The sequence below is a fragment of the Glycine max genome, chromosome 16 (genome assembly GCF_000004515.6).
Source record: "Glycine max cultivar Williams 82 chromosome 16, Glycine_max_v4.0, whole genome shotgun sequence".
In the NCBI taxonomy this organism is placed as follows: Eukaryota; Viridiplantae; Streptophyta; class Magnoliopsida; order Fabales; family Fabaceae; genus Glycine; species Glycine max.
In genome coordinates this window covers 7,353,084-7,368,383 of record NC_038252.2, presented here as the reverse complement: position 1 = coordinate 7,368,383, position 15,300 = coordinate 7,353,084, and the positions used below count along the sequence as shown (strand labels likewise).

Below are 15,300 nucleotides of genomic sequence, written 5' to 3'. Positions count from 1 at the left end.
ACCATATCTCTCGTCTTAAAAGCATATGCACATTTAGGATGCACATTATTTCACTTATCACATCACATGGAGAATCCTATCCCACATGGACTAGGTTCTGAAAACTTTTCAAATTTTACTCATGTACCATGACATCTCTTCATCCACATCTCATCCACATAAGCATCATGCATCACATGTCGCACTCATTTCAATATGCATAAAATCATGTTCATAGTCAAAAGGAACAACCATCCCAAACATAATTCAACTACAATCATCCTTAAGCATACTTGACTAAGTAGTACACAATTCAATCCATCCAAATTCTATAACATTTTCATATTATAGCAACTATCTATTAACACCTATAGTACATATATCACTTCTTAAGTTTTTTAGGTTCTACCTCCTTTATTTCCTTTATGCTCCTATGACCTTTGTACAATGTAAATTCTTTATCAAGAGTTATACTAACTCAATCAAGTTTATTCTTATCTTATTTGAAATATAAGACAATTATCTATAACTTTTATGTTGACCTTAAGATCTAGTTTAATAGTCTAGTATGGCTAAAATTAGGAATAACACAAATTGATTGCACAATTTTGACAACTAGACCTTTCCTCACTAATTGTTTTATATATAGAGTTCCATATCGAAGTCCAAATTAGGTGAAACCAAAGCCATTTGTTAGCTAATGTATAGAGCCTTATTTCTTATCTTCTGAGGACACTTAAGCCTAGTTCGATCATCTTTGTAACCCATTTTTCACATTACAATCACATCCAATTAAAATATAAATGTGAAATGTAAAAACAAACACTAACAACTAAAGAGTGCAATAACTTAAGGATAGGAAAAAACACTCACCAAGAAAGCCTAGAGACAAACTCTGACTAACCCGCATAAAGTTGGTGACATCGCCCACCACAATCCACACAACTCTTACAAAGGCTAAAACATGGGTGTGATTTAAAACACGACCTCACGCCAAGTTTGAAAACACTAAGTAGAACCTAAAAATATTAACTCTGAGGGACTCCACGCTTAACACTAAGCCCACTCTGCTTTTCAGTGCTCCCAAGGCTTGGTGATTTTCTCTATATATAAGCAAAGAAAGAGATTTATGAGATTATTTTGTCCAATGTAGGTTTTACAGTATTTTTTGTGATCAAATGGTCTATTTCGAAGTTGATTTTCTCTACAATGGAAATCATTTTGATTTTTAAGATGTAAAGATGAACAATAATGATAACCCCCTTATGGTCCTGTGGAGGGATGATATTGTAAATTTATATTGTGTTTTATTCTATATGACAGACATAACCCTATTTGTTCTAACAACGAAAACAACTGCTCTAAAGAAAATAATGTCATGTGTCACTAAGTTGACCAAATTTGTACCAAAAATTAACGGAAGGACCAATTAAGCATACCAAAGAAACTTTATATATATATATCGAAGAATCTTTTTAAACACAATACCAATCTTTAACTTAAAATGCGAATAAGTGACCAATAATATTCCACATTAGTCAATTTTATTTTGTCGGAGCTTTGCCACTGCAAATCGGATTGCATACTTAAACTAGACAAAATTCATTCCAAATTGAACCTGATCGAATCAGATCGGAAAATGCCACGGATCTGATCCAATCCGACCTGTGACCACCCCTATTGTTTGGATAAACAACCGAAAATAAGAAACTATGAAGAAATCATAGTGGTCGAGAATGCAATATTGGAATGGAAGGAAAGAAAGGACAAATCACTGATTTACAGAATTAATAATAGTACTGAAAGAAACCTCCCAACTATAACTCAACATTACATAAATGCTATGGTGCCTTGTCATTTTTCATAAACTCAAATTAAAACACCTATCCGTAATCCATTATAGCAAATTACTTAGGCCAACATTTGGTATGTAGCCAGTACTACATGTGAATTCCTACTATGAATTATTCAATACGAATAACCGAACGAGGGGAAAGAGACGCAAGTTTAGCAGTGCAATAATCATGACTATCTCATTTATTTCAATAGTTGAATGCCAAGACATACCCCAGCGTGTGATTACTCTTTGCAACGTGCCCTCAAAACTGTGACCAAATTTTGAATGGTCACAGGTAACATGTACAACAACTGCAACTCTATGTACATTGTGATATTTTGCATGCAACTATTTGGGACCTAATCTGATAGGACAGATAGAGAAAGCAATACAACGAGCTGCTTTCGCCAGCATAAACCGCTCTTTTTCATTCAAAGGCCTTTCAATCACTTTGACAATGTTGGCGTCCTAGAACAACAAAGATCAAGCAGTGATTAAATGATAAAACTTGCTGTAAGAAACACAAGACAAGAGAATTCTAGCAAATCACAATCAAGTAGGAAGTACAGATTGCTCTCACAAATCACAATAAGTATTAGCAGTAATAAGTAAAAGCAGAAAGCAAATTTTCAAAGTTGCAAATGATATTTTATTTAGGTCAGCTACGCTGCAGTGCTTAAATAATTGCACAATTAAAAGAAAATAATAGCTTTACAGGAAAACAAATCATATGAGACTATAAGTAGATAAATTAAATGAAGAAAAAAAAAACAAATATTGATTTGAAACGTACTTTCTGCTGGTGCTGAACAGAAGGCCGAACGCTGGCAGTTTCACCGATCACAATTATGTTGTTAACATTTCCCTTGTCATCCCTTTCTGCTGGTGAAGCAGTTGAATGCTTCCATTGTCCATTAACAATGAACTTGTAGTAATACCTGATGGCAAAGAATGATATGTGCAACAAAATCATTAATCATGCGAAATGTAGGAAACCATGTTAGGTCATCTGGTATTGTTTTGGGAGGGAGGTGAAGGGGGGTGATGGTGGAATCAGTTTTATGCTTCTGAAACAAAAATCAAATGACAAAAAAAATTATAAAATAAATGGCACTGGTTAGAATATTAGAAAATATCTTGTAACAACTTTTAGCCAATTAGGTCATCAAGTTGAGAAAAGAAAAGGCATATATACTAAATCCCCAGAAAAAATTACGGTAAAAGTAGCACACATACTTTCCTTGTGGAAGTTTAACTTCTACTTCATGTCTTGATCCACCTTGGTGCTTTGCCTTCAGCGGCTCTTTCCAATTTCCAGTAAAGTCTCCTACCAAAGTTACATCCTCTCCCTGAAACAAAAAAACCAAAAGGAGTGATATTCACCAGCCCATCCAAACCCATATTTATGGGCTTCACCTAGTTCTGAATTTTTTACTAAAATCTCTTTTAAGGAAGTTTTCCCACTGTTTAACAGTCGACCACAAATAAATAAGCACGAATAAGCATAAAAAACTTGAAACTATGATCAATCTGAATAATAAAAGGCAAGTTTAATCTCTTGATCCTCTTTAACAATCAAGAGATAAAATACACAGAAGTCACATTGAAAGCTACATATGACAAGTTTGTGCCCACATGACATGACCATTCCACACAAATGAGAATATAAAACATAAGAAATATGACTGGTTTCTTACCTCATGACCATTCCACACAAACGTGACAGCATGTGTGGGAGGTCCATCGTGTCTGCCATTTTCAACCATAGCTATAAGATCCCATGTTGCCCATGCAATTGCCGGCCTGCAGTTACATCTCTATGAAATGCTTTTTCTAAGTGAGGAAGTAAAGAATGCAAAAGGACCCAGAAGGAAAAGGATCAAAATAGGGAAACAAAGGAACAGTAGGAGCATAACCACAAATGACATAAAACAGAAACCAAATAAACAATTGCTGTTTAATTGTAGGTTCTCTCTTAATTTTGACATTCCTTTAACACATTGAGTTAGTTGGTGGGTTAGTTATTATCCTAGCCTATATATACCTAACTGTAACACAAAGTTCAGTGGCAAATATCATTTTTCATTTCTTCTTCCTCGAGTTTCCTTTCTCAAAATATCTTCTTTTCTCTTCTATCATTCTGTTAGAACTCTATTATGGTATCCAGAGCTTGGTAAGATCATCAATGGCGAAACAATAGAATGTGATCCTCTCTTCTTCTGCCTTTCCCAACATGATCGCACATAAACTTGATGTTTCAACCTTTCTTCTCTGGCGTCAACAAGTTGAGCCAGTTATCAAGTCTCATCGTCTTCAGCGATTTGTTGCAAATCCACAAATTCCGCTACGTTTTCTTTCTGAGGAAGATTGAAAATTCTGTGTATGAAGCTTGGGAGCAACAAGATCAGGTGCTTCTTACATTGCTTCAATCGACACTTTCAACGTCGATCTTGTTTCGTGTGTTAGGATGTGCTTACTCCGATGAAGTTTGGGAGCGGATTCACGATTACTTCCACAAGCAAACACGAGCCACAGCACGCCAACCACGAACTCAGCTACATGCTACAAGTCTCGGAGGCAAGTTGATGTGTGAGTTTTTATCGCAGATCGAATGGATTTCTGATTCCCTTGCCTCTGTCAAAAGTCCGATTATGCTTCAGAAGCATATTGACTCGATTGCTTAAGGCCTCTTGTCTGATTATAACTCGATCATTGCAATTATCGAAAGAAAATTTGAACCTATGCCTATCGTGCAAGTTGATGCTCTTCTTTAGCTCATGAAACTCGTTTTCAAATAATCTCTCTCTGAATCTCCCTCGATAAACTACACACAAGCACAAATGGTGCCAAACAAGTCATTTTTTGCAACCAAAAACTGAAAGTTTTTCCCTAGCTAGATGTCAAAAAATGTCTTCCTTCATGGTGACCTCAACAAAGAAGTTTACATCAAACTTCCTATTGGTATGCCCTCACCATTACCTAATATTGTTTGCAAGCTAAAACGTTCTTTGTATGGATTAAAACAGGCACCAAGAGTGTGGTTTGAAAAGTTTAGCACAACACTACTTGGTTTTTCCTTCATCCAAAGTAGCTATGATCCATCTCTCTTTCTACAAAGGACCTCAAAAGGAATTGTGATCCTCCTTGTTTATGTGGACGATATTATTGTCACTGGCTCAAATCAAGAGGCTATCACTACAATCAAACAATTGTTGCATAAAACTTTCCACATGAAAAGATCTTGGACAGCTCACTTATTTTTTGGGATTAGAAGTACAATTCCAACAAAAAGGCATCTTTGTCACTCAGCACAAATATACTCAAGATCTAATTCAGCTAGCCAGTCTCACCATTGCAACCACGATTGACACTCCCATGGATGTTAATGTCAAGTTAAGACGGGATGAAGGTGAACTCCTACAAGACCAAACTTTACATAGAAAGTTGGTTGGAAGTCTCATCTACCTTATCATCACAAGACCTGATATCTCTTTTGTGGTCCACACAGTCAGAAAATTCATGCAAAATCCTAGACACTTGCATCTTACAGCAATACAACAAATCATTAAATATTTAATGGTCATTCCTAGCCGTGGTCTCTTCATTCCTACAAGTGCAACAATACAACTTCAAGCATACAATGATGCTGATTGGGCTGGATGTCCCAACACAAGGAAGTCTACTACTGGTTGGTGTATTTTTTAGGAGATGCCCCTATCTCCTAGAAATGCAAGAAACATGAATCGGTCTCTAAATCCTCTACTGAAGTAGAATATCGGTCCATGTCTTCCGCATGCTCCGAGATTTTTGGTTACAAGGCCTTCTTTCAAAACTTGGTTATTCACAAGCAACACCAACTCCATTGTATGTTGATAATATAAGTACCATACAGATTGTAGCAAATCCTGTATACCTTGAAAGAACAAAGTACATAGAGGTCGATTGTCATTTAATCAGGGAAGCCTATGACCACAGAATTATCACTCTGCCTCATGTCTCAACATCTATTCAACTAGCCGACATCCTCACCAAATCTTTGACACGTCAACAGCATAATTTCCAAGTCAGCAAATTGATACTTGTAGATTCACCATCATCAATTTGAGGGGGGATGCCAATAGAATTGATAGGCAGATTATTAAGCATTATTTGCGCAGATTTGTTGGCCCTTTAAACCAGCATATCTTGCATGATTGTATAGCTGTAACTGTGTAATTATATCCTTAATTAGTTAGTCCAGCTGTAGGTTACCATACATGGTTTTTTAGCAAACTTCAAGGCTAGAAATCAAATTATATCATATTATTTAAATGAGAATTCTCCATAGGAGAACACACAATTTTCATCCCAATTTCTTTAGTTTAACAATGTGATCCTTCACTCTTCATCTACAAGACTGAATCTCACACAGTTTACTACCTACTTGTCTATGTGGATGACATAATAATCACTGGTAGCTCTACTTCTCTCATCCAACATCTCACTTCTTGACTTAACTCTAAGTTTTCTATCAAACAGCTTGACTTGCTGACCTACTTTCATGGAATTGAAGTGAAAACTCAATCTGACAAGTCTATACTGCTTACTCAGTGTAAACATATCAGGGATTTGTTGCAGAAAACCAATATGGCAGAGGCTAAATCTATTTCATCTCCTATGGCTTCCAGTTGCAAGCTCACCAAAATAGGTTCAGATCTTTTTTCTGATCCTACTATGTGCATGTCTGTGGTAGGTGCTCTCCAAAATTTAACTATCACTAAACCTGAGATAGGATATTCAGTTAACAAAGTTTGCCAATTTGTGGCCAATCCCTTAGATTCTCACTAGATTGCAGCCCAGAGAATCTTAAGCTACTTGAAAGGAACTGTTTTACATGGTCTTCATCTCAGACCTGCTGTCCTGGGTCAGCGCTACACTCTTAGAGCCCTCTGTGATGCAGACTGGGCATCTGATATTGATGACAGAAGATCAACATCAGGTGCAGCAATCTACTTTGGCCCTAATCTCATATCTTGGTGGTCCCGCAAGCAGCAGGTTGTTGCCAAGTCCAGCACAGAAGCAGAATATCGAAGCTTAGCTCAGACTACTGCAGAAATCTCTTGGATTCAGACACTGTTGACTGAACTCAAAGTTCCCCTTCTGCACTCCCATTGTCTTCTGTGATAACTACAGTGCAGTTGTCATTGCCCACAACCCAGTTCTTCATGCAAGAACAAAGCATATGAAAATTGATGTTTTTTTTGTTCGGGAGAAGGTTTTGACCAAGCAGCTCATTGTTCATCATGTTCCTGCTCTTGATGAATGGCAGATGCACTCACCAAGCCACTCTATCCACCAAGATTTATTTTTCCAAGAGCCAAACTCAATGTGCTTGAGGCTTCATCAAAGTCTCAACCACCTTGAGTTTGAGGGGGGGTATTAGAGCATTGTACAGAGCGTTGCAGTCTTCAACTACACTCTTAGTTAAGTGAGTTAGTTTACTGCATCGAGTTAGTTAGTGGGTTAGTTATTGACAGCTGTCATAACTAACTATCCTAGCCTATATATACCAAACTGCAACACAAAGTTCAGTGGCTAATATCATTTTTCATTTCTTCTTCCTCAAGTTTCCTTTCTCAAAATATCTTTTATCCTTCTGTTAGAACTCTATTAGTGTATAATTTGGTGAATTTATATTAAATTAAAAAATAAACCAAACCAAACTATTATATATATTAAACAAAATTTATTTTTTAATTTAAAAAGCATAACAATTTACCTACATTTATCTCATAGCATACTCAATTTGTTAAAAATACAACCCTCAAATAATTCACAACCTTTATTATCTTCCCAAATAATCCATAGTTTATCATGTTTTATTCTCCTTCCACAATTCACAAACTAAGAATGACTGTCTGAAACAGACCATTAAGAAATCAGGAAGATATTTTGAGATACCTCAACCAGAAATTCACTAACATTAGAAGAAAACACATCTATGATCTAACTATATAAGTAGGGAGCAATCCTTACCTTATAAGTCAGTTTTGTAGGGTTGAGTTAGGTCCAAAGCCACATCAATTGATTTCTCTCCCTACAGGGAAGAAGCCTATTGGTTGCAAGTGGATTTATAATGAATCCTGATGGGTTTATGGCTCATTGAAAGGCTCGCCTCATTGCCAAGGGGTATGCTCAAACTTATGGAGTTGATTATACTGATACTTTTTCCCTTGTTGCTAAGCTTTCCTCCTTTCGTATTCTTATCTCTCTTGCTGCTACACATCATTGGCCTTTGTTTCAATTGGATGTGAAGACTACTTTCTCGCATGGTGACTTACATGAGGAGGTGTATATGGAGCAACCAACCTGTTTGTTGCTCAGGGGGAGTTTGGCAAGGTGTGTCGCTTAAGGAAGTCATTATATGGCTTGAAGCAATCACCTAGATCTTGGTTTGGGAGATTTAGTGACATGGTCCTTGCATTTGGACTGAAGCGGAGTCAGAGTGATCATACAGTGTTTTATAAGAATACTAACCTTGGCAGCATCTTACTTGTGGTGTATGTTGATGATATTGTGATTACAAGAAATAATAGTAAAGGCATTGACGACTTGAAGAGTTTTCTTCAATCTCAATTTCAGACTAAGGACTTGGGGGCTTTGAAGTACTTGGGTATTGAGGTTATGTACTTGATGAAAGGGATCGTCCTATCACAAAGGAAGTATATTTTTGACTTGCTGAATGAGACTGGTTTGATGGGAGCCAAACCATGTGAGACCCCTATGGAGCCAGGGGTCAAGTTGACCTCAGATGGAGTTCCCTTCTCTGATCCATAGAGATACAGACGACTAGTGGGGAAGCTAAATTATCTGTGTCACCAAGCCGGATATTGCCTTCCCAGTAAGTGTTAGTCAATTCATGAGGTTCTCGACTGACATTCATTGGGAAGCACTTATCTGTTTTGTTAAGTACTTGAAGAAAGCTCCAGGAAAGGGGATTGTGTATCAAGATCATGGGCACATGCAGGTGGAGGCATTCTCTGATGCAGATTGGGTTATGTCTCTTATGAACCATAAATCTACCACGGGCTACTTTGTATTTTTGGGAGGTAATTTGATCTCTTGGAAAAGTAAGAAGCAGGATGTGGTGGCAAGATCTAATGCAGAGGCAAAATACAGGACTATGGCCCAAACCACTTGTGAGTTGATATGGGTGAGACAAATTTTGGAGATAGAATTTTCGAATACCTATCCTATGAAATTGTGGTGTGACAATGAAGCTGCCATGCATATTGCATCAAATCCAATCTATCGTAAAAGAACAAAACATGTTGAGGTAGATTGTCACTTCATCCGAGAGAAAGTGCAACAAAACCTTATATCTACCTCTGATGTCAAGGCAGGCGACCAACTAGCAGTTCTGCTTACAAAAGCTTTGAATGGGGTCCGTAGTGATTTTATTTGTAACAAGCTAGGCATGATTAACATCTATGCTCTAGCTTGAGGGGGAATGTTAGAGTTGTTTATGTTAGAGTTGTTTAGAATAAAAGGGTTTTAGTACGTATACGGGCTTGGCCCAAGTGCTTGTATATGCTTAACCTAGTATTATAAATATGAGGGTAGCTACACATTGTAGAGTATTAATAACCATTTACCTATATGCCTCTCCTTCTCCCTTATCTCTTTCAGTCTTTCTACATGGTATTAGCGTCTATCCTAGATGGGTCCCTATGTTTGTCATACTCTATGCAGGTAGCCTAGACCGTGAGGTGGGATGTTGGAAAAGTCACCTAAATTGTGGTCACCCCTAGATAGAGAGAATGTGTTGAAAGTCCCACATGACGGATAGCCATAGGCAAAAGGAGACATTTTAAATCTCATATCAACTAAAGATAGTGACGAGATCAACTATATAAGTGGAGGGGAAATCCTTATCTTATAAGTCGGTTTTGTAGGGCTGAGTTAAGTCCAAACTCACTTTCTAACATATAGTTACCCTTTTTTGTTTAGCAATTGCATATAAAAATAAATTCTTTTACATGAATATTTAGCACGCTCTCATGCCCTCTTTAACAGAATCAATTGAAAAGTAAACATATGATGCAAAAGTGTTTGAAGTTAGGCAAGATGAACCTGTCAGGTCTGCATGTGTGCATCCCAGTGACCCAAGTATATGCTGCATGAAGGGAAACATCCGTCATCCAATGTAGGTATGCAATCACACAAGCAGGAGCCCGATCAAATCCAGAAGTGCAAGTAACAAAAACACGAAGATTCTTCCTTAGCAGCCGTAATAAAAGCCCCACACAAAATGGGAGTTTTTTCCTCATATCATAAGAATCTCCCTCCCTGTAAATACAAGTAAGAAATCAAAGTCTGAGAGGAAGCAAAATTAGAGTATTCAAAAGTTTGAATGCCATTTCCAAATGAAAATATGCTAAATAATATTCATTTTTTGGAAATTCACATCATCAAGTAACAATCGCAAAGGGGTAATGAGTGACCAATGAAGAAAAAATATAAAAAAAAATTAAAAAATGGAACATAAAGGTAAGACAAGTTGAGCAGGCAGAACAAAATGAGGAACTGTGTGAAAGTGGTTTGTTTAAAAGAATACTTGGGTTTGAGACTAGAGAGACTTGTGAAAGAATGCTTAGAAAGTGAGAATTAGGAATATCCTTGTATCTTTCAATTGTTGTAGTGGAAACCTTGGCTATGCATCAAGAACAAGATGTAACTCTAACTTGTAGAGTGAACCAATATAAATTCCATGCATTGATCTTCTTCTCCCTTACATCATTTTATCTGTTTTTCTGATCAGAGAGATTGAATTATGAAGATTTTCTGCAAAAAAAAATCTTGAAAAATTCTTTCCACCGTAATGTCTTAGTCCTAAACAACATTCTTTCGTCCTAAGACTAGCCTTTCTTTGCATAATCTTTTACAGGTTTTATAATATAAAATCATTTGATCTGTTAAATTGTTTTAAAGACAACAAAACACAATTCATCCCCACTTCTCATGTTTTGTATTTTTCTTCTTCAAAAAGTAATGATATCCCGAAAGAAGTACAAATAATCATCACTACATGAATTCTAAAAAATTTAAATAAAAAATTGGCATGCTGTGGACCCTATATTACCGTATCGGATAGTTGATCGTGAGAATATTTTTCCTTTGAAAAGATTCATTGATTGATTTTGCATTGATTCCCCAATTTTCAGCTTCAGTTCCACTTTGGAAGTTCAGAACAGCAGTAACTCCCTGTAGCAGAAATTTTCCAACTATAATGACAGAGGGATGTAATGCTTGATATGGAAAGAAAACTTCATATAGAAGTTATTACAGTAAAAAAACAATTTTGGGGGAATTAAGAACAAAGAAAACAAATATTTTAACTGCTATCACTCACTGTTAGCTTAGGAGATGCAATAATCAGTTACTAACCAGAAAGAACTATGATTGATTTACAGAATCCAAAATTTTCATGCCACTACGTGTCTTTGACTCAAAATACTCGGTTGACCACTTTCTGCATTTCAACAATGTCTTGGATTTATAAGCAGGATGCAGTAAACTAAAGCTATTTTCCCTAGCACACTGCTGTAATGAACTACATTGCAAATATTGGTTGATAGCTATAACATTATTTAGTCAACAGAGAGAAAACAAAACTAAGTTTTCCTTTTGACACATTCAAGTTTTGCAACCAAAGCTTGTATTTGTATTAAGTAATTCATCTGCACATTGATTGTCAAGGCATAAAATTGGGATTAAGGAAGGCTTTCATGGAATTAATGCAACAATGTCACGATGTCCTTACCTCAACTTTTGACAAGGTTTCTACATCATCTTCTGTTTGTATACAGGATCCCACATATATTTGCTCTGTAATCTAGGAATTTATGAGATATCAATATTTATAAATATTGTAGAAAGTATGCTTTTAAACAAATAATTGTAAGCAAGTAAATTCACATTGCAATACCTTACTATAGCGCATACCAAGAGAGTGATTATAGTACATCTCATCTTTGGAACGATCCAGAGCCTGAATATATTCCTCAAGCGGAAAACTTCCATGAGCCCAATCCCCATCTCCACACACTTCTTCAGTAAAAACACAAGCAAGTTGTGTTGTGTGTTCAGTAACAATGTTTCTCTCACCATGGGTGATGGTATGTTGATTTTGATTGCCCAATAACTTGCTTCCATTTGGTTTAAGAAATTTTGAGTTGAACATCAAAAATCCGGCATTCCCACAGCTCTCACTAGATGATTGTAAATTTGATGCCAATAGGGTCTTGTTCCATGTGGCAATAGGAACTCGACCTCTATTGAACACTATTTCAAGATCATTCATCTTGTGCAGTAGTTGAATGGGAAAAGGAGATGTTGGCCTCTCAAGAACCAAGCTAAAAGAACTTGTTTGCTCCTTTAGCACCTTCCTGAGGAAACCAAAAGACTGAAAAAATAAAAACAACACACTGATGAACAGAATAGATTGTGATGATCAACAAAATAGTAACTTCGCATCTTTCAAAGGTATCTTACAACTGTGGACCTATTTCCAGTAGACAAACATGATACAGAACCAATAATACCATAGTGAGATAGAATTAACAATTTTTTCTTTCAAATTTAAAGAAAAACAAAGTCAAGCAGAAGTCGAAACTAAAGCATCCATGATATAATGCTAATCTTTTATCGTTTCTCATTTATCTTTGCTACTAATCATCACTAATCACTTATAGGTGTCACAAACCGCTTCCACAAGCTTGGGTTATCAAGTGAATTCTCACAAATGGTCATATCAAGAATGCTATAGTAAATGATCTGGGACCACATTTTGGCTGCAACATCAATGAAAAAACCTTAAATATGTTTTAAGGTACCTGATAAATGACCGAATTTTGTTCTTGGTTCCTAATAAAAAAAATTTGTTAATTTAAGTCTCCGATATATTAAAACTTTTAACTTTTGTTTTGAGTGGATGTCATCGGTTAAGTGAAGACACGGTTGATAATATTATAAGGTGACATGTCTTCACTAAACTGGCTTAAGGGACTCCGTACAAAAGGTTCAATACATTGAAGATTCAAAATAACAAAAAAATTTAGAAGGGACCCAAAACAAAATTCGGTCATTTATTAGGGAATTTAAACATATTTAAGCCTAATTGTAATTATCTAAATTTTAAAAATGAAAATTAAGCATTCCCCAAATCCAAACACGTCTCTAGAGAAAAATCAGGACTGAGACATACTGTGTATCTCCAACGTCTTTAATCTCAATAAGAGTGTTCTGAGACGAATCGCCAGCTTTCTTCAATGTGTCGCCCACCATAATTATCCTGGACCTCTCCGCATTTCCCTTCAATCACAAAAAAAATAAACAAATAAATAAAAATACTCAAAACAAATTTTAAAAAAAAACGACGAGGGAATGATGCATGGAGGGGTACCCCTTTGGTGAGAGAGTGGACGATGATTCTGCCATCAGAAGTTAGCGCGAATCGGATGCCGAGGGGTTTCTCCAGAGTGACGAGGTACTCGCTGAGGTTCATTTTGAACGCGGAGTTTCCAGACACTGCGAAAACCCTAAGGCTGAGGGTTCCGACGTTGGAGCGAAGAAGGTGCTGCTTGTTGTTGTTTCTGTTGTGGTGGTAGAGGAGGCGAGAGGAGGAGCAACAAGCGTTGCTGTTGGAGCTGCTCAGAAACAGCGATGGTGGAGGGTGGGTGCCGAATTGGAGTGGAAGCATGGTTGTGGCTATGGAGGAGGAGGAGAAGAAGAAGATTATTGAATTGAAGGTAAGGTTGTTGGTTTATGGCTATGGAAGCAGAGCATGTGAATTGTGAAGTGTTCTTCTTTCTTGGTCTTGTTAAAGAAAGAAAGAATCTTGAAAGGTTTGCGGAAGAGAGGGCACGGGGTGAGGGTAAGAAAATGCAAGGTGCACGTGGCGATTGCGTAGGATCCGCTTTCTGAACTTTACATGCCACGAGGGAACCAAAGTAGGCGACTTAGAGTGAGCGTAAGTTGTGTAAAGGTGGTGCTGCGAAAGTTAAGTGGGCCGTTGGATATGATACGTTATTTTTTGAGGGATGTGAGTTTATTATGGTTTGAAAGTATGCCAACATAGTTTCCAAGGTGCCACTTTCCCAATTCTTGAGCCCTAAATTTTGAAGAGGGTGTTGTGTGTGCTTGACAGCTCCGGTGAAGGGTTTTTTGATTTTGTGGCTTTGTAAGTCAGTTAGGAATGTTTTGTGTAGGGCTGGTAGACTTCGAAAGGTGGTGTTGTGCAAAGGTTGGGATGGTGGGTTTTTGATCGATGTGATTGTTAGGCTTGTGAGGCTTTTTAAGTTGAATCAGGTGAACGTTTTTGTTTTGTAGTTTTAAGCGAGAACATATTTTTTAAGTTGATATGCGATTATATAGTATTCTCATGGAATATTTATTTAATTATCTATTTATTTTCTTCAATGCTAAAAAATGGTTGGAGATGCAAACAAATGTGAAGTTGGAAGTGAATAAGTTGGAGGAAATGATGATGTTGATACCAATGAGGAGATATATGAAAGTTGATATGGAAGTTGCTATGAAGATAATTATGATGAAAATGATTTTCTTGATGATTCAAAATATTGCGGAGACTATGATGATGTTGTTGATGATGAGGAAGTTGAATTTGAAGTTTAAGATGAAGATAAAATTGATATTGAAGTAGGAGAAGGAGGTTTTGCTAAAAATATTGGAGATGATGACCACCTTAATGACTCTATTGTAGACATATCGAAGTTTGACATGGTAAATTTGAGCATTGATGATATTTGAAGGTTAGATTTTTCTTGACTTGGAACTTGGTTATTTATTTTATTATTGGTTTGCTAGAATGAGGGGGGTCTTCTATTTGTAAAAATCATGTGGTGCAAAACAAGAAAGGTGAATTGTTGTAACAAACTTTTGTCTCTTTCTGATCTAGTTTTAGACAAAGTAATGCTAAGAATCCAAATAAAAGAAAGCACAAATCGAAGAACCAAACCAAGTGTGGTTGAGATGCAATGTGTCGTATTCATGTGAATACACACAATGGTTGGTGGTATGTGTTGAAGATAAAATTTGACCACAATCATGCAGTGCTGAATATAAATTTTGCTGCCTTGTTACCTACTCATCGCTAAATGATTGCAACAAATTTATTGCATATTAAATTTTTTGAAAAGGTCAGCATTAGACCTCAAAACCATGTATGTAGTGTTTGCAAATTTGGCTAGAGGATTTGAAAAGGTCACATTTCTGATAAAAAGATATTTACAATTAGTCAAGGAGACAAAGGCGAAAGTAATCATCCAACGTGAGTAGGGCTTTGAAGTTTTTTTGGTAATTGGGTTTAAAAGAGGGCTCACTTCATGTGTCATACACAATTGATGAAGAAATCAGGTTGCAACATCTGTTTTAGGTTGATAGGGAGAGTTAGATGAATTATCAATTGTTTGGAAATGTCTTGG

At 36.6% G+C, this 15,300-nt stretch overlaps 1 protein-coding gene across 1 annotated transcript; it reads right to left on the bottom strand.

Moving 5' to 3' along the window:
* Positions 1 to 1,985: 1,985 nt before the first annotated feature.
* LOC100806392 (phosphoglucan phosphatase LSF1, chloroplastic) lies at positions 1,986 to 13,863 on the bottom strand. The gene is made up of 10 exons (XM_003548529.5): positions 13,260 to 13,863; positions 13,062 to 13,168; positions 11,784 to 12,243; positions 11,619 to 11,690; positions 10,938 to 11,059; positions 9,929 to 10,144; positions 3,514 to 3,619; positions 3,053 to 3,165; positions 2,610 to 2,754; positions 1,986 to 2,284 (listed from the first exon to the last, which is right to left on the bottom strand). The coding sequence occupies exons 1-10, from the start codon at positions 13,554 to 13,556 to the stop codon at positions 2,165 to 2,167; spliced, it is 1,758 nt and encodes a 585-aa protein (XP_003548577.1). The 5' UTR covers positions 13,557 to 13,863; the 3' UTR covers positions 1,986 to 2,164.
* Between the last annotated feature and the right edge of the window lie 1,437 nt (positions 13,864 to 15,300).

Coding starts and splice junctions, on each gene's coding strand:
- LOC100806392 (XM_003548529.5), bottom strand. CDS start 13,556: ATGCTTCCACTCCAATTCGGCACCCACCCTCCACCATCGCTGTTTCTG. Junction 12,244..13,061: donor AAAGACGTTGGAGATACACA/GTATGTCTCAGT, acceptor TGGTTTCCTCAG/GAAGGTGCTAAAGGAGCAAA. Junction 3,620..9,928: donor CACACATGCAGACCTGACAG/GTTCATCTTGCC, acceptor ATGTAACTGCAG/GCCGGCAATTGCATGGGCAA.